Source organism: Ictalurus punctatus, chromosome 22 (genome assembly GCF_001660625.3).
Source record: "Ictalurus punctatus breed USDA103 chromosome 22, Coco_2.0, whole genome shotgun sequence".
Taxonomy (NCBI): domain Eukaryota; kingdom Metazoa; phylum Chordata; class Actinopteri; order Siluriformes; family Ictaluridae; genus Ictalurus; species Ictalurus punctatus.
The window spans coordinates 8826951-8852295 of NC_030437.2; the positions used below are offsets into that span (position 1 = coordinate 8826951).

General features: G+C 38.2%; 1 protein-coding gene and 2 long non-coding RNA genes across 7 annotated transcripts in view; 2 read left to right on the top strand and 1 right to left on the bottom strand.

Annotated features, from left to right (window-relative positions):
* Positions 1-25345, bottom strand: part of dnm1b (dynamin 1b) — a 42477-nt gene that overhangs the window by 11208 nt on the left and 5924 nt on the right. For 4 of the 5 annotated variants that reach the window (XM_053674565.1, XM_017452579.3, XM_053674567.1 and 1 more), the window contains exons 4-19: positions 25133-25336; positions 24763-24861; positions 22961-23121; positions 22385-22527; positions 22034-22169; positions 20597-20664; positions 18399-18537; positions 15008-15094; positions 14840-14910; positions 14463-14514; positions 13790-13801; positions 12486-12599; positions 2957-3066; positions 2141-2252; positions 1525-1698; positions 1134-1375 (exon numbers count right to left, since the gene is read on the bottom strand). In XM_053674565.1, coding sequence (XP_053530540.1) covers positions 1134-1375; positions 1525-1698; positions 2141-2252; positions 2957-3066; positions 12486-12599; positions 13790-13801; positions 14463-14514; positions 14840-14910; positions 15008-15094; positions 18399-18537; positions 20597-20664; positions 22034-22169; positions 22385-22527; positions 22961-23121; positions 24763-24861; positions 25133-25336 — 1924 coding nt within the window. The remainder of the gene's footprint in view (positions 1-1133; positions 1376-1524; positions 1699-2140; positions 2253-2956; positions 3067-12485; positions 12600-13789; positions 13802-14462; positions 14515-14839; positions 14911-15007; positions 15095-18398; positions 18538-20596; positions 20665-22033; positions 22170-22384; positions 22528-22960; positions 23122-24762; positions 24862-25132; positions 25337-25345) is intronic. The other variant, XM_053674566.1, reaches the window with a different exon arrangement.
* On the top strand, positions 9244-11073 carry LOC124626177 (uncharacterized). The gene is made up of 3 exons (XR_008393253.1): positions 9244-9775; positions 9975-10037; positions 10236-11073. It is a non-coding gene; the product is annotated as an uncharacterized LOC124626177 (long non-coding RNA).
* On the top strand, positions 17382-25137 carry LOC128628952 (uncharacterized). The gene is made up of 3 exons (XR_008393254.1): positions 17382-17564; positions 22351-22519; positions 22982-25137. It is a non-coding gene; the product is annotated as an uncharacterized LOC128628952 (long non-coding RNA).

Here is a 25345-nt window from a genome sequence, read left to right on the forward strand (position 1 = left end):
TTTAATATCTGTTGATATTTGATAGAGTCCATGATGCCATGTAAACTAACAAAATGTCCAGGTCCTCTGGCAGAAAAAACAGCACCAAAAATTAAAGAGCCACCCCCATATTTATCCCTGCTTTTTTCTTGAAACCCTTCCAAACAACTTGTGGTGATGTAGGTGACTTCGGATTTTAGTTTTGGAGACTTTCTGACCCCAAGACACAACTAACTGTGATCCAACTGTGATCCTTGGAGATTTTCTGGCCACTTGAACCAGCCTCTTCACAGGGCATTGAGAGAGTATAGACACACGTCCAATTCCAGGTTGATTCATAATATTTCCAGTTGACTAGAACTTCTTAATTATTGCCCTGAAAGTTGGAAATAGGTATTTTTAATGTTTTTGCTATTTTCTTATAGCCACTTACCATTTTGTGAAGCTCAACAACTTTTTGCTGCACATCACAGCTATATCGCTTGGTCTTACCCATTGTTACGAATGACTAAGGGAATTTGGCCTATGTGTTACCTCATATTTATACCCTTGTGAAACAGGAAGTCATGGTTGAACAATTTCATGTTCCTAGTCACGCAGGTGTACTAAAAATGTAAAATATCAATGCAGATATACTTCAAATATATTTTTCTCATATGAAATCATAGGGGTGCCAATAATTGTTGCACACCTGAATTTAACAAAGTTTTTTTTATATATAAACTGGTGTTGTGTTTGCAATTGTTTGATATCCATGAGAGCAGCTAATTTTTTTCTAACAAAATATAAAAAGGTTAAACAATAAAGACAATTTCACAGAATTCTTTGCTCATATACTTCACCTTTGCAGGTGTTTGGAGTTAATTAGCTGATTAGAGCTCTTCTAAGGTCGACATTACTGTATTATAAATTCTTTATTCTAATATTCTGAGATACTGGATTTTTGATGTCCATGAGCTGTAAGCCGTAATCATCAAGATTAAAACAAGAAAGGTTTTAAATATTTCACTTTATATGTAATGAATCTAGAATATATGAAAGTTCCACTTTTTGAATTTAATTAATGAAAAAAATGTACTTGTCTATGATATTCTATTTTTTTCAGATGCACCTGTATATACTACTAATAGTAATGGTTTCAGCTAGTGACAGACCTTCGTCCTGAGGGTCCTCCCTGCACCTGTAGCCAGGAGTCGTCCACTGGTGGTGGCATGGCAGTGGACACTGTGGTAGTACTGATGTCTCCAATAATGCTCAGGGCTTCTTTGAGTGCATGGTACATGCGCAGCATCTCATCCCTGTGCTGCGCCTGTTCGGCCGATTCCTCCATCAGACTGTTCTGGTCTCCACATGAATAGAGGTGGGCCAGCAAGTCAGCATGGATGAACTCTTTAGTCTGTGAAATGGTGAAAGTGAGAGGAAAAAAAGCAGCTGTTTTTGTACTGTTATGGCAGTAGAATTGACTTTTGACAATTTTTTTTGACAATTGACATTTACATTTTCAACAAGGCCACACACAAAATAGAGAATAAAATAAATAATCACATTGTTGATCATAAGATGCATGATGGTCTTGGGCATCAGATCGCGCACAGTCTTGTTGACGATAGCCATATAGGAGTCTACCAGGTTGCGGATGGTCTCCACCTGTCTCTCCAGCTGAGGGTCCATGGAGTGCATGAAACTGTCCGAGCTGCTCTCCTCACTGCTTTCACTCTGCTGCACAACACAGTAGTGCATCAACATTATATGAACTAATCGGGGAAACTTTACTGCAAATCGGATTCAGGAGAATTTAGTCAGGTTTCATTAAGAAACACTTAAATAGAGGCATAATTGTGAAATTATGAATGTGTATTATAAGAAGTAGTTTGAGATAAAATGTGTGGTTAGTTGTTAGCTGTGTCAGTGATTATAAGACTGTTCTGTGAAATTTAATATGATCAGACAAATAGTAATGAAGCACTTACCTTCTCTTTGTCCTTTCAGATAAGATATAGGTAAACAATAAAGCAAGGATAAAGGATAAAGCAAGGAGGTGTTAGCAATGTCAAAGCAAAGCAACAGAGCTCTTGTTAAACATTAGTGTTATATCAAACAAACACACTACAATACTGCTAGAAGAGCAGCCATAACATTTTAATCTGCAGTGATGTCATACCACAATGCGTTCTGGGTAAACACCAGCACGCAGGAAGGAGGCCTTCCAGCTGTCCACCTCTTCTTGTGTCTCACACGCTAATTCTAGCTGCCTGTAATCCTTATACACATTCCTGAGGAGCAAAATTATTAACATGCTACATGTAAGGCTCTATTATTTGATTGCATTCATAATATAAATTACTACACAACTATACAAATTGCATGGTTCTAAACATCAGCAATGCATTTTTTCCAATCGATTCTTCTAATAAGAGTCAAGTACCTACTGTATACAGACCAAAATTCAGTTCAAGATGAGGTTTAAAGGAATAATCAACATAATCATTGGATGTTGCATCTGTAGCAAGTACAATAATGTTGACACATTTTTCTATACTGAGAAAATAAGGGCAAACCCTTTTTATCGTTTAGGTGAAACTTGTTGCCACAGAGCACTTTCATACATTTTTCAGTCAGTTAGTCAGAGCTGTGTAGGTCAAATCACACACAGAGGCCAAAAAACCTCAAAGAAAGTTAAGAACAGCTTTCACAAAACATTACCTCCTGCCTATTTCATCCATTAGTGTTAGAGCGTAATGGTTGTAGTTTTGAATTTGCATTATATAGCAACATATTACTGAGTTCATCAAATGCCATTAGACTATAAGTGAGTTTAGAGACATTGGGTATTCTGTTCTTTTCTCATTACAGGTAAATGTCTGTGATAATCACACATACACTACTAATGTGGTCAGTAGATGTTAAGTTGAAAAACTTTGGAGGATTCCTATAATCATTAAAGTGGACTCATTTGGAATAATGGAGCTGAACAGACCTTTGTTCAGTGTTGAAGAGGGCAAAGATGTGTTTGCTGGACATGAAGCTTTTCTCAATGTCTCGGAGCTTCAGGTTATCCACAGGCAGCATGTATTTCTTCTCTTTCTCCTGTAAAGGAAGCAATGTGAGAGAGCAGCAGGGAGCAATGTGCTGAGCTGGAACTCTTAAGGGTCAGAATATGTGTTGTGATCTCAATTTCATTTTCCCCTGTGAGTAACATTTCTACATGTGTACTGAACTGCATGAGAAAAGATGTCTATTGTAAATAGTGACTTTTGTTTTCATATGGTAGTAAATCTATTTGTCCAATACATATTATAATATCTTGTTATGATTCAAATGGTTACAACATGCTAAGCTAAGAATGACAGTAATGTCACTTTTTTTCTATTAAGAAAAAATTGTCATTTATTAAGAGCAAAGTCTTTTTACTTTCAAGACATCTTTTAGTAAACTGTAATGCTGTTTTGGGGGCGATGTCTGTATAAGAAAATGAAAGGACGGATGAACTGACTAAATAAAAAGAGAAGCTGAGAGGAGAGAAGGGTGCAGGAGAAGCTAAAACTGCAATGTACCACATAAATTAAACATGCATACTGTACATCAGAAATACAACCTAGTCCGTTACAGACCAGTCACAGTGACCAGTTTTTTTTTTTAATGAAAACGTATCTATAATAGAATGTTAAATAAAATGTATCTTTATAATATTTATGATAGCATGTCATTGATTCTTTTTTGATTTTCCAAGACGCTACATACAGTCTGATTCTAACCTCCCAGAGACATCACTTATATTTGGATCACCGTCTGATCCCATAGAACTTGATCAGGCGACTGAATGCTTAGAGTCCACGTTTCGCTACACAGTAGATAATGTAGCTTCACTCAAAAGAAAAATAATTAGAGAGGAAAAGCTAGCACCCTGGTATAACGATCAAACGTGTACCTTAAAACAGACCACTCGACAATTAGAACGTAAATGGTGTCAAACCAAGTTGTTAGTATTTCAAACAGCATGGAAGGAGAGCCTCCTGAACTATAGACAATCTCTTAGTGATGCTAGAAAAGTCTATCTCTCCACCTTAATAGAAGAAAACAAAAGCATTACTAGATTTCTATTCAACATGGTAGCAAAAGTAACTAGGAATAAAACCACTACAGCAACAGGCACACAGTCACAATTATTATGTTGCAGTGAAGATTTCATGAATGTTTTCATTGGTAAAGTTGAAAATATTAGATGTGACATTCAGACTATCAATTTAAAACCAAACAGTTTTATAACTAACCCTGTAGATGATAATATAGCAATATCTGATAAACGTTTAGAATGTTTTACTCCCCTTAGACAGACCGAACTAGCTTCATTAATCTCTTCAGCAAAATCATCAACTTGTATAATACATCGTTTACCTACATGTTTCTTTAAACAAATTTTTCCTGGAGTAATTGAACCCCTTCTAAATATAATCAATTCTTCCCTTAGCACTGGCTATGTACCAAAATCATTTAAACTAGCAATTATCAAACCCCTGATTAAAAAACCTGACCTTGACCCCTATCAATTGTCTAGCTATAGGCCAATATCAAATCTCCCCTTCATCTCCAAGATATTAGAAAAGGTTGTAGCACAGCAGCTATGCTCGTACCTACATAAGAATAGCATTCATGAAATGTATCAGTCAGGATGTAGGCCTCATCATAGGACAGAGATAGCGCTAGTTAAAGTGGTAAATGACCTACTACTGGCCTCTGATCAGGGTTGTGTTTCCTTGCTTGTATTACTTGACCTTAGTGTAGCTTTTGATACTATATATCATACTATTCTCCTTGATAGACTAGAAAACGCTGTTGGCATTAAGGGAATGGCCCTCTCCTGGCTCAGGACTTATTAGACTGATCGTTATCAATTCGTAGATGTAAATGGCGACTTCTCCACGCATACCGAGGTGAAATTTGGTGTTCCACAAGGTTCTGTTTTAGGCCCACTGTTTTTTTAGTTTATATATGCTACCTCTGGGTCAAATTATTCGTAAACATGGAATTAGCTTCCACTGTTATGCTGATGATACACAGTTGTATGTTTCAGCAAAGCCAGACAACACACAACTTTACTACAACTTAGTAAAGTTGAGGAATGTGTAAAGGACATTAGACACTGGATGCTTATTAACTTCCTTTTACTTAATTCTGATAAGACAGAAGTACTTGTACTGGGACAACGTGTAGCTAGAAGTAAGCTTTCTGATTACATAGTAACTCTGGATGGTCTTTCTGTTTCATCATGTGTAGCAGTAAAAGTCCTTGGAGTGATTATTGACTCCAGTCTTTTATTTGACGCTCATGTAGATAATATTTCTAGGATAGCCTTCTTTCATCTCAGAAATATTGCTAAGATAAGAAATATAATTTCACTACATGATGCAGAAATATTAGTTCATGTTTTTGTCACCTCTAGACTAGATTACTGTAATGCCTTACTGACTGGATATTCCTGTAGGAGCATAAACAAACTCCAGTTAGTCCAGAATGCAGCTGCTAGAGTCTTTACTAGAAACAGAAGATACGACTACATCACCCCGATCTTATCCACACTGCATTGGCTCCCAGTGAAATCTCGCACTGATTATAAAATACTGTTATTGACCTATAAAGAAATAAACGGTCTAGCACCACAGTACCTAAGAGAACTTTTGGCCTTCTATGATCCGCCACGCCTACTTAGATCAAAAGGTGCAGGCTATTTGTTGGTACCTCGAATACTGAAGGCTACTGCAGGGGGAAGAGCTTTCTCTTACAAAGCCTCACAGTTATGGAACAGCCTTCCAATTAGTGTTCGGGACTCAGACACAGTCTCAGTGTTTAAGTCTAGGCTGAAAACATATTTGTTTACTCAAGCTGACCATGAATAGACTTTTGTTTACGCAAAGTACACAGTATTATCCATCATGGGATAGTAAGTATACCTAATAATCTTTCCCTCTCTTTAACTCCCTCGCTCCTTCTATCGAGCCACACATGATTTTATGGAGATGTCAGTGATCCTGACCCTTTCTGCTCTCCAGACCTGCCTGATCCATCCTGATGCCCTACCTCTGGATTGCGCTTTCATCAACTGGAGGCTACAGCCTGGAGATTTCTGAGGATGGTGTGGCTTGATGTACCATGGAAATGGTTTTGGACCTCAATTCCACATGGACATCCTCGCTGTGGTTGCTGGACTACAGTTGCTACTATGGCCTTGGGACTGCAATTACCACATGCAGCTTTGACCTCTGGTCTCCTTTAGTGAACAGTGGACTATTTCAACAAATCAGTCTCCATGTAAAAACTATAATGAACTTTCTTTTACTTTCACACTATCCGTTGTTACCCAGATGAAGACGGGTTCCCTTCAGATTCTGGTTCCTCTCAAGGTTTCTTCCTCTCATCATCTTAGGGAGTTTTTCCTCACCACCTTCGCCACCAACTTGGTCAATAGGGATAAATCCACACACTTAAAATCTGTATCCTGTGTGTATATGTTTCTGTAAAGTTGCTTTGAGACAATGTCCATTGCTAAAAGCACTATACAAATCAAATTGAATTGAATTGATTCTATCAAATTCTCTACTATAGGCATTATACCATGTACACTGTGTAAAATTAACTATATGTCTTTACAAAACTCTCAAAAAACTCTACAGTGTTACTCCAATATCATAATTAAATGAAACTTCAGTTATCTCATACTTTCCTGTAACGTATGAGAATTTTCCCTTGCACAGTCAGTATCCAATAATAATACATCTGTCGCCAATAAAAACAGCATCTTGGCGAAGGGCTAGCAGAAAATACTAAATCATAATAATTGCAAAAGCAGAGAACGCATCTGATTACTCCTCACAGTCTCTGGGTCTGTACTGTAAGTGAAATGACTTCTCAAATGTAGATTTGGCATTGCATCTATCAATTCTCTTTAATGAAACAGTGAGAAGCTTCTCATTAGTGCTGTTATAACAATCAGCACTGCAGACTGAAATATTTGTACAGTATCCCAACACAGAAAAACACAGTCATTGCAAAGGTTATGGTAAATGGCACTTTTGGTATCTTAAGTATTGAAATTTATTGATTCAGTCTGGTTGTTCCCCAACTGGAAGCTGATTTTCATTATGATATACAGTCATGTGAAAAAATAAGCATACCCCATGGAAATTGTTGGCTTTTTTATATATATATTTGGACAAGCAAACATTTGATCATCTTTGAAACCATGCCCTTTAGCAGAAATAAATTCTTGTAGGCGTTTTTCATAACTGTCCACCAGGCTTGCTGGAATTTTTGACCACTCTTCCATGCAATAAATAAATCTTCTAGTTGCACAATGTTTGAGGGTTTTCTTGAATGTACTGCCTGTTTCAAATCCCACCACAACCTATCAATGGGATTCAAATCAAGGCTTTGACAAGGCCATTCCATAACCCTCCATTTCTTCTTTTTGAGCCATTCCTTGGTGGATTTGCTAGTGTGCTTAGCATCTGAGGCAGCAAAGCAACCCCAAACCATAACATTTCCACCAACATACTTCACAGGTGGTATGAGGTGCTTCTCCTGAAAAGCTGCCTTTATTCTGCACCAAACATTTCTGCTGTTACTGTGGCTCTATCTTTGATTCGTCTGTCCAGAGCACATTATTCTAAAAGGCCTGGTCTTTGCTTATATGCTGATTTGAACTCTTGCTCTAATGTTCTTTTTAGACGCCTCCCATGCAGGTCAAATTTGTGCAATCTCTTTCTGATTGTAGAAGCATGCACTTTGACACCAACATTTGCAAAACTTACTAGCAGATCCTGTGGTGAAATTTTGGGGTTCTTGGAGACCTTATTTTTGCATCACACAGTCTGCTCTTGGGCTGAATTTGCTCGGACGGCCAGTCCTGAACAAATTAACAGTCTTTTGAAATCTGCACTATTTGTAGATGATTTTCCTTACAGTGGCATGATGTATTTCAAATAATTTGAAGATCTTTTAAATCCCTTGCCACTCATAAGCATCCACCCACTTTTTTCCAAAGGTCTTACAGAGCTCTGTTGATTTTGGCATGATGACACTCAATAACAAAGGGAACACCAGACACTAGATATGAGAGGTGTATAAATAAGACAGGTTCCATCTGCACTCACAAATCATTGGCACCCAATCTTCAACACCTGATTCTAATTTTATGGATTTGAAGGTGTGATAAATGTAGGGGTGTATTTACATTTTCCACGTGGCTGATCTATTTTTTTTTGTTAGTTTAAATTGTGAAAATGACTACAAAATGTAAATTGTATGAGTCATTTGATAAAGTGCATCAACTTAATTACTCGTCACTGTTTCAAAGAGGATCAAATGTTTGCTTGTTCAAATATGTTAAAAAAAAAATTCCATGGGTTGTTTTTTTTTCACATGACTGTGTATGTGTATATATATATATATGTGTATATGTATATATATATATATATATATATATATATATATATATATATATATATATATATATATATATCATAATATATTCCATTTCTCTTTTGATCTATAGAGTTAGTCCATGACTGTTGCTCTGTAAATTTAACATTAATATTATGCCTGTACACATTGTTCCATGCAGGAAAACCGACTGTTTGAAGCTAATATCACTGCCCGCTTTATATCCTAATGCTTAGATTCATAGTCATCATACTGAAGACGAAAGGGATTTGTGGTGGATAAAGGTTAAATTTGTAAAGCTGACCCCATGCTCTAGAAAAGTCCCTTTAATATTCAGTTTTCTGTGTGCATTTGTGAGTGCGGTCAGTATAAAGAGCTCTTTATGCAGTGAGCTTCAGAGGGAAAGCAGCACGGAGGAGGTAGAGTCCAAAGGCCTACACATCTGGAGATACTACAACTCCATGGAAAGAAACTCCAACATTCCTTGGAGTCAGCCTCTCTACCCCAAACTTACACACAGCAGGACACACACGTGCACACGCACACGCACACATGCACTCACACACACACACACACACACACACACACACACACACACACACACACACACACACACACACACCAGTCTCCAGAGCATAAACACTCAGGCTAATGCCAGCTCTTCCACTGACAGGTCTTCAACATTAGTCTGGCCTGCAAAAGAAGCCAATTTTCACTTCCTGTTGACCTCTGGCCTTGTACTTCCTGTTTAACAAAAAAAAAACTTTTAAATGGATAAAAAATGCATGCTCCGCCTCCTCCTGCTCCCTTTCCTTCTCCCTGTTTCCATTTCTTGCTGAAGAAAATCTGCCACGTCGATTTGGTAAAATCTACATTTGATCTGATGCAAACCTTTTCGTCTGATGAAACCTTGTGTTTTTCACGATGAGATTTTTTTGGTTTGTTTTTTATGCATCATCAGTTTAATGCCTTAAAGAATATTTGGTATCGCATTTACTTTCTGAACCTTCTGATGAACAATTTTGTCTTTTTTACAGAATTTGGTTCTCACAGCTGTCTGAGTGGCTGAAGGGAGATTTATGATCTGACCAAGGTGAAACAGGTCAGGAGAAGAATGACTTCTTGCCACCCACGTTCCTGTCTTCTCTCAGCACCATCAAACACTGATACCCCTCCAAGGACCCTCCTCTCCACTCCCCTCAACCCACCCACTGCTCCCTCACTCGGACCTCCATCAGTGCACGGCAGGAGAAAGAAAGAAAGAGCGAGGGAGGGATGGAGGAAAGGATGGACGAAGTTTTTAGAGGCGCAACATGTCTGGTCGCCGACACCATTTGGCAACAAACACGGGAACTCAGAGGTATCCTTTATAGTCTTTTCAAGTTTTTATGGCCTGCATGTGTGCAGATGAGCTTTGGAATGAAACGAGACAATGCAGGAGACAGATTGTGGATGATGTCCAGCACCATAAACAAGTCTGTTGTGATATACAGGTTTCCTGTCTGATTCATCAGTGTGTTATATTTATAGTTGTACACTTGCACCTTTTTGTTTTACAGTGATGTCGGGTTTTCTTTAAATAAAAGCTGAATGCACAGATCCACATCTTTATGCAGACACAGGTAAGACATGATAATATATGATCAAAAATTGTTCCAAGATCATAAATCATAACAATGCATAAAGAGGATGCATTTTTATGTAGTTAAGTCTATTATTCTTCATATTCTTCACAAACTGAAGTCAAACCTAATACGCTGTATAATATTTATTGAGCTATATTTTCCTAGGGTATATACGAATGTATTAATTCTCCCTAGGAGTGGTTTGGAGTGTTTGGACCTTCTCCATGTCTGTGACTCAGAGGCCTGGCCCGCTTGCCCAGTGTTCAGACTACCTGTTCAGGATGTGGTGATTGTACAGTAGTCTGCACATTGGTTAGGCTGATCAGGGGAAAGCACACTGATTCCCTGCGCTAATCAAGCATACAAGCACATCAACATGTGTTGAACATCAACTGGCTGGCATTGTAGTGTTCAGTGCAAAAGGCTGGAAAAAAGGTGAAAAATGGAAAACATGTTTCTATTTTACATGTTAATGTTAAAAATTTAATCTGGATATATTCAACTACAGAAAAAAGTAGTCAAAGGTTTGCTATGCCAGTCTCAGTTTCCAGATCTGATTTGAAGAAGACCCTGTATGACCCCTAGCAGAAGTTTAACATATATTTCAAGAAAAATGGACAGTGGATGCATATTACTTCCAGAACGTCCAGAATGAAAAAAAAAAATCTGCTCAGACAATATAAATGAGATCGGAGGCTTTTCTAAAGGCAAAGTGGAGGCAAGCAAGCTATCCGAGAATATTGATATCACTTTCAGAAAGGTTGAGGCAAACCTTTCAACTGATGTAATTTTGCAAAGAATTAAATTCATCTGTCTTCTTCATTTTGTCCTAAGGTCATATAAACCTTTGCAAATAACAGTATAGCTGTTAATTTTTCTGTTCTTGTGTTTGTGTGTGTGTGTGTGTGTGTGTGTGTGTGTGTGTGTGTGTGTGTGTGTGTGTGTGTGTGTGTGTGTGTGATGTACCACATGTGTATGAAAAAAGAAAGACTGTACTGTGTATCATGAAAAAATAAAAATAAAAAATGACTCATTTTTTGGAGAAAAAAAAAAGTATTCTCACTCAAGCCACGAAAAATACATTTCATGAATTCAAAAACAGACTTGTAACCAGAAACATTTCACATTCTTGCCGTATCACAATCCAAAATCACAAGCAGACTTTGATTCTCTTGTACTCTCAAATCTCCTTCAGGAGATGATGAGGATGTTTTCTATTAGCTTCAGCTTTTTGCAGACTTTAGGAAGTGCTGGGCTTCACAGGGGCTTGGAGAAGTGTTGGACTCGCAGACTCAGAGTCTGGTATGTAAGGTAATGAAAACCAGATGCCCCCTCCCCAAGGCCCAAATCAGCCCAACTCACCACAGCCTGATCTAACCCAGCTACATGCCTGATGTCTGGTGTGTTGGATCGGGGCTGGGTGGGGGTCATGGTCCCACCATAGCGCGCACACACACACACACATATGCACACATGCACACATACAAACGTTGTATTGTGCCATGGTTAGAGCTAAGAATAGAGATCCTGCATTCACTTCAATGAATGCTCTGAAATGTTTTGCATTATTGGTATCTATCTACGTTTACCTTCTCTACCGACGCCTCAGGGGGACCAATGTGCCTTCCAGAAGAACAGCATATGCCAAACAATACATTACAGCCAGGGCATTAATCACAGTGAAAACGGGTTCCAAGACACATAGCCTAAATACACTCTAGGGCAACTAACCCCCTCACCCCCATAAGCCTGAAGTATACATGCATTAAATTAAACATATGATGATTTAGCAGTGTTCAAACGGTATACATTTACAGGGGGTGGTTACTTCAAAGAACTAGAAACCCCCCACACTGTCAGATGCCACAAAAATATCTAGCTACAGAGGAAAAAATTCATTGGTCACAGTAATGGCTGGTTGTGATTCTAAATGGGAGGCTAAAATCTTGTATTTATCAATAGCTCGACAATGAACCTATTAGAATTGAGCAACGCCTTATATCACAAGGTCTCATGAGATGGCATAATAAGAATTACATGGGGCATTCTGTTGCACACGCTTACACAATTAAAGAGAGACAGCTGCATTTTTTTATTTCTATTTTTTTAATGTTTAAGTCAGTAATGACCTACTGGGTTAATTATTGTGTTTCCAAAACACCAAAAAAAAAAAAAAAAACAGAAAAGATTTAACTCTTTCATTCAAATAAAAAGAAAAAAGTACTAAAGTCAGGTTCTGTCATCTGTCTATTCATGTAATATGTACTTTGGTTGGACATGTGGATATGTGTGGTTAGACTAAACTTTTAGTTTCTCCTCCAAAAGCATTTTAGGGAAAAAAGGAGGGTTGACATGAAGAACTCTAGAGTGTGTAGATCACATGGATGTGATTAAATGGGTTTTAGGGTCTTTGACTAGAGTGAGTAGAATGGTGAAAGGACTCACCTCATCATCTTTGTACCAGGACAGTGTCTCAGCAGTCAGCACAAACCAGTACTCCTTCGCTCCTCCCTTCATGATGCCAATGTTATTGATGGTTAGCCAGCCCTTTCTGATCACCTACACACAGGCATATTAAAAAGGTTTAAAGGCTTAGTGCAGCAGATAAAGCACTGCATATGTGTGTGTGTGTGTGTGTGGGAAGGGGGGATGGCAGGGCATCTTTATGGTGCTGCGTTATAGTGTTTATGCAGCACCACTATTTAATACTTTGCGTGCTATTATCTCAAGAACATGACATTATTTCGAAATAGGCACTATTAAGTAAGAAATAAAACACAACGGGGTGTGCTATCATATTATTATTATTATATTATTATATATTATATATATATATATATATATAAAATTATTATATTATTATATTATATCATAATATATATAATATTATATATTATAGGAATATAATCAACAACAGGATGATGTCACACCTTTTTAAAAATTGACAATATGTTTATAGTCACATTTAATGTTATAGAAGATAGTTCCTGTTATCACATTCATTGTAATGTCAATGAATGCTAGAATCGGCATCGAACTCCATTTCCCAGAACACACCAGGTCCTACAAATATGGCCACCACAGACTACAACACTCAGGCACATCACACACTGACACATTCAGATTCAGCGAATTTGTGGTTTTTGTGATCTTGTCCTTGCCTTGGATATCCTGTATGTAAATCGCCTGACCTTCTGCCTGTTTCTGACAATCATTAAGGAGAAGCGAAAGTCGTCTAGCCATCACAATTTGACCCTTGTGCCAGGTGCCATTGTAACGAGATAATCAATGTTATTCACTTCACCTGTCAGTGGTTTTAATGTTATGGCTGAATAGTGTATGTTGAATAACATTTTTAAAAGTCTGTCAAGCTTCCACCACACAAGTCCCTTTAAGTCCCTTTTCACACAAGTTGTTACTACTACAGAAATGATAAGGTATCAGAGAATGAAAACTTTTTAGTTTAATTATATATGGAACTACTACTGTAAGAGCTGCTGTTATAAAAAATTAATCAACACTTACTGACCAATCAGAATCAAGAATTCAACAGCGCTGTGGTATAATACTACATTCTACAGTATATAGCGATATATACATATTGTATACACGTCATTTGTAAAAGATATTTAGCAGTTTATTGTCTACACACACACACACACACACACACACACACACACACACACACACACACACACACACACACACACACACACACACTTTCAGACAAATACTCTCTGCACACTTACCATTATCTCATCCTGTGTTTCCATTACCATAGCAACAGTGGCAAAGCAAAGGAGAGGGTTTAAGAGAAGTAATTAGATAAGCTGGAATAGACAGAGTGGAAAGAAAAGAGCCACAGAAAGCAGAAAATAGTACAAACACAGCCAGAGGAAAAAAACTTACAGTTGCATGCCACTCCAGAATCAACAAGCTTAAGTAATAAATGCACTTTTAATAACAGAGTGAATAACGTATTTTGGCACACAATCATTAGGGCATCTAATATCGATAACAGTTAACAGTATGTCAATAGTATGTCTTTTTTGAGGTGTTATGCTGCATGAGATTACAATGAATTCCTATTACAACGCAAACATTGACAAATATTTGTAACTTTTCCTTTCCCTCTACCTGTCCCCAAAGTCTCTTTGACACTATTTATGTCTCTTGTGTTTAAAGCAAAAATGATAAATGGAGCATAATTGAGAAGATCAGTTCAGACTCAGGGTTCATTTTAGGACCTGAAAAATGTTAACAGAAGCCTAAAGAGGATCTTTGAAATGCTACTACTGTTATAGATTCTGAAACATGTTTACCTTTTAACTGCATATATAAAATATCCATTACTGGATATAATGCTTTCTGTTTAGCCAAAAACAAATGTAAAGTTTGTGTATGTGGGCTGCTAATGCCTACCTGATTCCCTGTAGTCTTCTTTTTACTCATCTGACTGCTTCTCTGTTGGGCACTGTGAAGCAAAGTCCAACAAATTTCAAACTGCATAACACAGTAAACAGATACAACATTTCTGAACTACACTGTATAGAAACTGTGGCAGCCTTAGCACTAGGAAAACGTAGGTCTTGGGCCCCCAGAAGCCAAGAACCCCCTAAAAATGCTAATTATATATATTGTTAATTAGTAATGCTAAATGACATATGTTGGAAATGGAATTATCTGTGTTAAAACATTGAAATGAGGGCCCCATTGCTATATTTCGCCTAAGGCCCACAAATCACTAAATCCACCCCTGATAACAATATACAATTTTTAATAAAGCCATATGATCTTACTTAGCAAAACCAATGAAATCTTCATGGTTGGTGTTCATGTAGGCCAGCTCAATGTCAATCAGTAGCATCACCTACAACAAAAATGAGAAAATAAGCGGTTCATTTGTTCATGTCACATTATTGTTGCAGTCCTGTACAATAGCAGATTATGTGTAAATACAGCCAAACCTGGTCCTTGGTGCGACTGTCTCTGTCACGGATATGCTGTGTGACAATCCTCTCCATTTCTTCCCTCAACATCGGGTACTGAGCCAGCTGTTTAGCACAAAACAAAACAGCTTATCCCTTAGATGCATGAGTGGGTCTAAAATGAGGACATTTGTTTGTAATATCTAAATAAAATGTTTTTATAATTTCATATCTTAGGTATTTTTCAAAAAAAACAAGTTTTTGATGTCATGACATTGAATTTTTTTCAACTTTTACTGATTAAAAAAAAAATTTTGTATTACTACCCCACTCTTCCATAAATGGGTCAAAAAAGACCCACATGCGTTTCTAATGGAATTTCATGGGAACATTTGATTGTGTGTGTGTGTGTGTGTGTGTGTGTGTGTGTGTGTGTGTGTGTGTGTGTGTGTGTGTGTGTGTCATTCACAACTATTTAGAGAGTATAGCCTAGTTTAGCCTAGCTGACAATCTAGTGATAATTTGTCAGCTTGCACTAAGTAAATAAGCTGCTGTATTGTGCTTGTGTGTGTGTGTGTGTGTGTGTGTGTGTGTGTGTGTGTGTGTGTGTGTGTGTGTGTGTGTGTGTGTGTTTGTGTGTGTGTGTGTGTGTGTATGTGTGTGTGTGTGTGTGTGTGCGCATGTGTGTGTGTGTGTTGTTGTTGTGTGAAAGAGCACATGTTATCATCATGTAAGCCTATTAGTCTATTTTGTGGTTAAATAACACTTGCTAGCTAACATTATTGTGTGTGTGTGTGTGTGTGTGTGTGTGTGTGTGTGTGTGTGTGTGTGCATTCATATTGGTACATATTAATCTTTGGGCTTGCTTGTCATGTAGAAAATATTCCCTTGATTTTATATTTCCTCATACAAGGTGTCATGGCTGCTAGGTACACACCTGAAATGGTTTCAGAAATAGTGACTGCTGATCAGGCAGTTATGGGGTTGGACTCAGGATCTGAAATTTCAGATGATGAGGACCCAGACTACTGTCCACCTGGAAATCCATCTCAGTAAGATACAGAGGATTCCACTTCTGAATCTTCTGAAGACGAAAGTGAAGTCCAAATCACATCTAACAGAGAAAGTCGTAATGGTTCTTACTGGAGTGAGTTGTCTCCCACCCCAGCCAGAACACCAAGTCACAATCATGAGAAATCGTTCAGGGCCTGCATGGGAGCTTTTTATCACTGATGACATCATACAAGAGGTGATGAGATGCACAAACTTGGAGGGGCAGAGAGTAGCAACAGCTAAAGGAAAAGAGTGGAAAAATGTCAACAAAAATGAACTCATGGCCTTCAGTGGATTGACCATTCTTGCAGAAAGTGAGAAGAACTGGGATGTATCAGTGCGTGAGCTGTTTGGGAGTCCTTTACATAATCCCATGTACAAGGCCACTATAGCTATTGGGAGATTTGAAGATATTCGCTGTGTCTTGCGCTTTGATGACAAGAGGACCGGATCCATCCGTCTGGAAGCCAACCATATGGCAGCCTTCCACTATGTATGGGACCTGTTCCTGGTAAACTGCAGACAATGATTCATTCCCAGTGATTGTGTCACTTTGGACGAACAGCTTGTGCCATTCAGGGGGAGGCGCAAGTTTCTACGATATATGAAAAACAAACCTGCCAAGTATAGTCTAAAGATTTTCTGGGTTTGTGATGCACACGTCCCCTATGCAATAGATGGGATAGTTTACACAGGGAAACAACCAGGGGAAGAAGTTCAGAAGAATCTGGGGCAAAACACTGTCCAGAAGCTGTGCAGCAGTTTTAGAAACATGGGTCGCAACATCACCACAGAGAACTTTTTCACCAGTGTTCCTCTTGCACAGCATCTCTTGGAGAAGGGCCTCTCTATGGTGTTTACTCTAAGGCAGAACAAGCGAGACATCCCTCCTCTGATGAAGGCTTCCATGTCCAGAGAGCTTCACAGCACAGAGTTTGGATTCAGTAGCAGCCTTACCATGGTCAGCTATGGCAGAAAGAAAGGAATGGCTGTCGTGCTCCTAAGCACAATGCACCACAACAAAGTGGTGGATGAAAGTAGCAGAAATAAAAAACCTGACGTAATCACATTCTACAATAAGACCAAAGGAGGTATACACACCATGGACCAGATGGTTGGCACCTACACCTACAGAGGGGGCCCATGGTGCTATGTTACAACCTCCTTGACATCGCTACATTAAATGTGTACAACTTTTTCACATCTCAGCACCCTGAATTCCACAGTGGCGTCACAAATGCACGACGGCTCTTCCACAGTGAGCTCTCAAAGGAGCTTGTCACTTCACACGTGATGAGTCGACTACAAGGCTGCCCACAACTGCAAACCCTGATCACTGAAGCGATGGGAAGGTGTAGAGTAACAAAAGGCATAACTCAGCCACAGGAAAGAAGCAGAAAGGACCGACCAATAAGGAAGAGGTGTCAGATCTGCCCAAGTTCCAAAGACCACAAAGTCAGTAATAGGTGTGGGAAATGCAATGTACCAGTGTGCAATGAAACAGGTTGTTTGTCTTAACTGTTCACAGTGAGGAGTTAAGAAGGTAAAACACTCTCTCTCTCTCTCTCTCTCTCTCTCTCTCTCTCTCTCTCTCTCTCTCTCTCTCTCTCTCTCAGACACACACACACACACACACAAAAATGGTTGTTGACATTTTGCATTGCTGTTCTGTACAATTCACCAGATTGTTAGAAAACATTTTATGTGTTGATCATGTTTTCAGAAGGTTAAGAATTTCAAACATAAAAAAAATTCCTGTGTTTACCAAAACTTACAAATAAATTATATTGTTTTTATAAATGATTACGCTTAACTAAAACGTCAAAAACAGTATAAAAACGCATTGATTCTAATACGGGTCTTTTTAGAGCCACTTATGGAAGAGTGTAGGGTCCAAACACTCATGCATCTAAGTGTTAACACTAAAATACTTTTATATGTAGATGAATATGGCATTGGTTCATGAACCCAGACTTGAATTACTAGCTGTGTAGACCCAGAACAAAACTGAAAAGAAGCTTCTTTATCAAGGAAAAAAAGGGGGTATTAAATTTCATTTTGGCTCAAATATTCCATGAAACATACCAGACACAACAATGTGCAAAATATGCTGGTGGCAGTTCTTCTATGCTAGTGACCAGAAAGTGCGTTCAAATTGTTAGGCAAATAAACAAGGCCATTAACCCTCAACTGCTCAGCTTTGGGCTTCTGTGTACTACCTTATATGTAAGTCAATTTGTATGACTGATTATCAAATGTGTAAATCTCTCACTAAACCTCACTGTTTTAACCTCTTGTTAATCTTTGTTCAGTCCATACAAACATTGAAAGTTATTTTGTCACAATGACCAGTGAAGGTACACAGATATAGGCGTACCTTCTTAGTGCACTGTCTGACTGTATTGACCAGCTCAGAGATGACCATATCCACACATTTATGACATGGCTCTTTGATCTTAGCTATCTGTCTCTTCACGATCGTCTCAAAGGCCATATCAGGGGTGAAGAGACCAGTCCTGTGTAGTGAGAGAGAGAGAGAGAGAGAGAGAGAGAGAGAGAGAGAGACCCTTACTTAACAGAGATATATTGCAATATACTGCAAAATACAAGTGTCAATATACACCCATCAGCCACTACAGTAGGAACACATTTACACCTGCTCATTCAGACAATTATCCAATCAGACATCAGGCATCATGTGGCAGCATTAAATGCATTAAATCATGCAGATACAGTTCTAGAGTTTCAGTTAATGTTCACATCATAATGGGGAAATGTGATCATGTGATCTCAGTGACTTTAACTGTGTCAGGGATGTTGGTGCCAGACAGGCAGATTTTGAATACTTCAGAAACGAAATGCTCCTAATAAAGTGGCAGGTGAGTGTATGTATGTTTTCCTAATGTAGTTTGTAGTTACATATATGCAAGTGTTCACAGTAATACAGTATGTGGTTTATGTCCCTTCAGTCTGCATAAAGTCCCAGTTTTGTTAATGTCAAATTGATGCTGTGCCATAAAATGTAAGCTTGCACAATTATATACACTCACTGTCCACTTTATTAGGAACAACTATACACCCACGCATTTATGCAGCTATCCAATCAGCCAATTATGTGGCAGCAGCACAGTGCATAATATCATGCAGATACAGGTTGAGAGCTTCAGGTAATGTTCACATTAAACATCATAATGGGTAAAAAAGAAAAATGCTGATTTCCTGGGATTTTCACACACAACAGTCTCTAGAGTTTGCAAAGAATGGTGCAAAAAAAAAAATATATAGCATTGAGTGAGTGACAGTTCTGTGGGTGGAAATGGCTTGTTGATAAGAGCAGACAGAGAAGAATGTCTACATGAGGTTCCAATCCTGTCAAGCAAGAACAGAAATTTGAGGCTACAATGGGCACAGGTTCACCAAAACTGAAACAAAAATTTTCAGTGAGTCTGTGCCCATGGTAGCCTCAGATTATTTTCTTGGCTGACAGGAGTGGAACCTGATGTTGCTATTTCAGCCCACTCTTGTTTACAACATTGCTTCAGTCCAGGGTATTCATTTATGCACAGCTCTCTTTTAATCCTGCTGCATCATTTCAATGGTGTTGAGGTCTGGACTTTGACTATTTTGTTTTCTTCTTTAGCCATTCAGATGTCAATTTGCTTGGTGTGCTTGGGATCATTGTCTTCTTACATGCCCCAATTTCAGCCCAGTTTAAGCTGCTAAACAGATGGTCTCAAATTTGTTTCAAGAATATTCTGGTATAAAGTGACATTCATTGTTGTTTGAGTTTCCCAGGTCCTGTGGCTGCAAAACAAGCACAAATCATAACCCACTGCCAACATGTTTGACAGTTGGTATGGGATGTTTGTCATGATACACTGCTTGTTTTTTGCCAAACATGGTGCTGTGCATGATGACCAAATAGCTCCACCTTGGTCTAATCAGTTCAAAGGATGTTGTTCCATAACTTTTGTGGTTTCTTCAGATGCAATTTTGCAAACCTACATCATGCTGCCATTTTCTTTTTGCAGAGAAGGGCTTTTTCCTAGCCACCTTTTCAATCTGTAATGTTTTTGTTGTTGGTGGTGGTGGTGGTAGTGGTGGTGTTGTTGATGTTGTTGTTGTTGTTATCACCTGAGGGTATTTGTTTGCTTATAGTAAAGTTGGCAAAGATTGCACAATTGTTATTTAGGCCCCGATAAACAAAAAATAGAATTGTAGGAGGGTGTACTTTCTTTTCCAAATGACTGTATATACTATGCTATGTTTTATATATTATATTTAGTTATATAATATATATTATAATATACAATATAATCCACACCATAGTGCTGAGGAATGCGTGATGTTAAATGTGGAAAGAAAAAAAAAGTTAAATGTTGGTGTGTTTTCCTGTTTCCAGTAACCACTTTGGATTAAATAGTACCACAAAATAGAAATAACATATTGATAGAAATAATCGTTAGCTTATTGAACAGTAATATATTGCTGTTTGTCGGTTTTGCTTAAGCAGAGATCATTAGTTAGGTAGGTGTGTGTGTGTGTGTGTGTGTGTGTGTGTGTGTGTGCACGCACCTGATACCATGGATGTTTTTAATAGCATAGCTGATCTCCTTACGCAACTCTTTCTCATCAAATTCCATCTACACAATCAAAAGACAGGGTGAAAAAAGACATGTAAACTTGTTTCCCTCAAAAACAAAAACCACCTAAAGCAAAAAAAAAAAAAATTATAAAGTGACAACTAAGTTGCAGATCAATTTATGTACATTTACTGTGTGTGTTTCCTGTGTGTGAGATGAGCACATCATATCATTAACCAGAGTTGCCAGATTACAGCAGAATTTCCAGCCCAAATGCATCTGAAAATCTACACAAAATGCTTGAAACTATCCTAGAAAATTTAGGTATATATATATATATATATATATATATATATATATATATATATATATATATATATATATAAATATATATATATATATATATATATATATATATATATATATATATATATATATATATATATATATATATAAAAGGATATGCAGTTTTCTTCTTTTTGTGCAGTCTTTGCATGGGAAATAATGTCAATGTGGTGTACACATATATGTATGATGTATGGACATTATCCACTACATAATCATTTATAGACACAATGTCTGCACATTTGATTTAATTCCAGTTATTTGCTATAAAACAAGATCGTACCCTCTGTGTGTTTCTAAACTAGCCCAATCTGGCAACCCTGTCATTAACCGTTCTGCCTGCTGCTCCTTTCCTGGACATGGTGCAACATGATTCCTGCCATAGTTGACCTATTAGTACTTGTTGTAGTTCCCCTTTTGACCACTAGGAACAATAATTGCTATATGGAAGCTAACTGGGGGAAGTCAGTAGTTTTTTATGGTTGCGTACAGAAAGGTGAGCAAATGGAACCGTTTTTGTAACTGTACAATAGAGGCAATGGAACATCAGCTTATATCTCTCAAATAGCGACAATTGTTGGTCACTCAAAAGAGGTAATTAGTATTTCACCAGAATATAAAATGTATGACATTGTGAATGAGGACTAGAAAATGAATGAAAATTAACATTTGTTGAATGGCTTATATAAATGGTGTACCTATGGATGGGGTGCCACTGATAATTTGTAATATTGCCATGAAATGGATCTCACTAGTTTCTTCACTTCAGGCCTCTATTTACAAATTTCTGGCCAGGAAATTAGCTCCACACTTAGCCAGAACAGATTTGCACAGTTTTGCACTTGTTTTTCTTAAAAGCCACTTCAAAAGGTATATCTAATTTTGACAATGATGGTAGGAGTTATTTGAGGTGGAATGGGAGGGGGCTTATCAATTTTTCCTTTCAGACAACAGTGCACTCTTAACAGTTACAAACGAAGAAAATGCCATTATGTTTGCCTTAAACACAGTCAACTAAAGAACTTTTACAACCATGAATTTCCACCTATAATAGGAATTATTCAGAGGAATTCATTATAATCACCTTGACCAATTCAAAGGGAAAACGCTCATGAAAGATACGGTTGATCCTGGCTCCACCGGACAGCTCATAAGTGTCGATCTGATCACCAGATCCCTCGATACACTTCTCAAAATCCACTGCAAACTGCTGAACCATTCTGTAAGAAGAGAGAGCAGCAGCTGACTGATAGGCATGAGCTAATGTATATACTGAACCAAACCAAGCTGCAATTGCACTAATGCAGAAGAAAAAAATTAATTGCATTCGAAAATGAATTATTAGCACACAGAATTAACCTTATTATCACACACTTATTTAAACATTTGTATGCATGCTAGGTTTTTAAGAAATAACGACAGCAATTCGACTGACTGAAGGAGGGCCTTGGTCTTGCGAGAGGGATCATCTGGGCGGAAGTTCTTGTACTCTTCCACTTCCTTCTCAATGGACAGCAACTGGCTTTGCAGCTTGTTCCTCAGCCCTGGCAGGGTGTCTCGAATGTGATTGGTGAGTTGCTGCAAACAAAGAAAATCCACATGCAGATGTTAATTTTCAAAGCAGCTCATGCTGTTGCACCTCCAGTCCAGCAAGCAGAGTTTGTGCTCATTTGAGTAATGAATGATAACAGGTAACCACAATTAGCCACAAAGTCTTTATTAACCCTGCTACTTCCTAATTTATTCTATCATTGCAAATACTTGCTGAGTTGTGTTTATTTCTATTCTGTGGCCTGCTGTTCTGAAATAATGGCCATATATTGTTTTTGTCTACTCTGTCTGGGAATTAGCTGCCTTGATTTTCTACCACTGCTTTTTACAAATTAACTTGATGCAAGTGAAGTCACCCTCTCAGGTCCAGTCGCCATGTTATATTGAAATATCTTGTGATGTGCCACATCTTATTTTATTCCCGTTCTTTGAGCTACAAAGTAGTTCCACTATCTCTTACCTGATTGAGGACTTTCTGCAGGTAAGGCGTCCCCATGCGCTCAGCCAGGTGACGATAGGAAGGGTGGCTGAGGAAGAACTTCCTCTCAGCAGTCATGGCAGCAGTAATGTCCTTTTTTCCATCAATATCTTTTTGACTGCGGTTCACGACTCCGACGTAGCCTATTGGTGGCATCAGACATCAGTAGGCCAGATCACAGGCTTGTATTTTATGAGGTGTACAAGAATACTCAGTACGTTTACATGGACAACAATAAGCCAATATTAACCCGATTAAGATGATACTCTGATTAAGAAACTAGCATGTAAACAGCGATTATTGATGACCTTAATCCAACTAAAATCATACTCGAGGTAAACACAAATCGAATTAAGACCTATGGAGTTTTCCTGTTTTAGTCGCATTATCGACATGTATTACAGACATGTACACACCTTAATCACACTACTAACGTCGTGTGGGAGTTTTCACCGCATTTTGCGACAGGACATGTACACACATGGCAGTGTTCAACCATTTAACGGCAAACAAGAGAGCACGGCTGCATCCGAAACTGCATAAATACCTACTATATAGTAGGCGAAATACACGTATCTCAGCTACTATATAGACGGTAAATATGCTGTTTGGGACGCAGCCCAAGGCTTCAATCAATTGTCTATTAGCATGTATAGCATGACAAATAATTAACTGCACTCGAAACTTTCGTAAAATTAAAATTGAAACACCCAAAACTGTATACGGTACCATAACGAAGATGAACTGTATGTTGATACGTGAAATTCTGGAGGGAATGTCGGACGGCGTGGTGTGGGGACGTAATGACGTGTGCTGTTAATCGATCTATGTTCTATAACATGTAAAACGGAAACATGAAAGGCATATTCTAAACGCAACTCATGTAAACACCTTAATCAGACTATTGTCTTATTCAGAATAAGGTCAAGAATTAGATTACTGCTGTCCACGTAAACATAGTCCATGATTCTCAGTAGTAGATGGCCAAGGATCCATATCTGAGATCCATGATTTTTTTAATGGCATTACAGATGTTTAAAGATGTTTCAGTTCTCATAGTTTTAAACCTAATTGTCTGTTTAACTCAAAAATCCAAAACAAAACTAAATCATGTCAATTCCATCTTACTGCAATTTTAATCATACTTAGAAAAGTGTATACTGTGGGTGGAAAGTGTAGGTTTTAAAACTTTGTATGTAAATGTAGTGCTGTGGGTAGTGTTGCCACCTCACAGCTCCAGGGTCTGTGGATTGATCATGAGTTTGGCTTATGTGTGTGCAGAGTTTCACATGTTCTCCCCAGTTCATGTGGGTTTCCTCCGGGTTCTCTAATTTCCTCCTACCTTGCAAATATATGACAGTAGCTTGATTGGCTAAGATAAATTGACCCTATATGTGAATGAACATGTACATTTGTGTGCAAAACTCAACACAGACAGTAAGTCAAGCTCAGGTTTGAACTAAGAACCCTAGAGACAGCGACACTTCATTATAAGGGAATCAGCAGATTTTTGTATTTATTGAAATAACTCTCTAGCTACAAAAGTTTTGATAACCCCTGGTCTATAGCAGCAGGTTTTATGCCCTCATTTCGTTTTAGTTAATGCAGATGGATATTCACCTAGAAAGACACATTAATGAAGAGTATCTTTTAATGAATCCTTTAATGACACATTAATGAAGATTATCCAGCGCTGATCTAAAAATAATTTGCTGACTCAGCAATGATGCACATTGCATTATGGATTGGGGACAGCATGAACTTAATATACTTTTGTGATTTACCTCTACGCAGAGGAAGGAGCTTGTTCTCCAAGATATCACGTGCATCCGTACCCTCATCCATCAGGTCCAGTTTAGTGATCACACCAATTGTTCTCACACCTGCTCAGAGACACGCACATACACATGAGCTATTATGTATAGTCACACACAAAAAATAAAACTGAACACAAATACGAATACTTCAAAAGAAACATCTTGAATTTTTTTTTAAATAACATCCCTTGATGTCACTCACCTATCATTAAAAACTATAGCACCTACTTTTTACACATTCAGCACATCTGGCCATTTAAGACATGTAGTCACTCAGAAGATAAACACACTAGAAATGACTGATAGACTGATATGGATTGAACACTGTATTTCACACCTTGAGGGTCAACTTCCTTGGCAATCTTGAGAGCATCAGAGTTGGCAAGGTCTGAGTTGGCAGGAGAGACGGCCAGCAGTAAACAGTTCTCCTTTGTAACAAACTGCATGAGCATTTCCCTGATCTGGAACTCAATATCAGCTGGCTGATCGCCCACCGGCACTTTGGTCATTCCAGGCAAGTCCACCAGAGTCAGATTCAGGACTGGAGAGA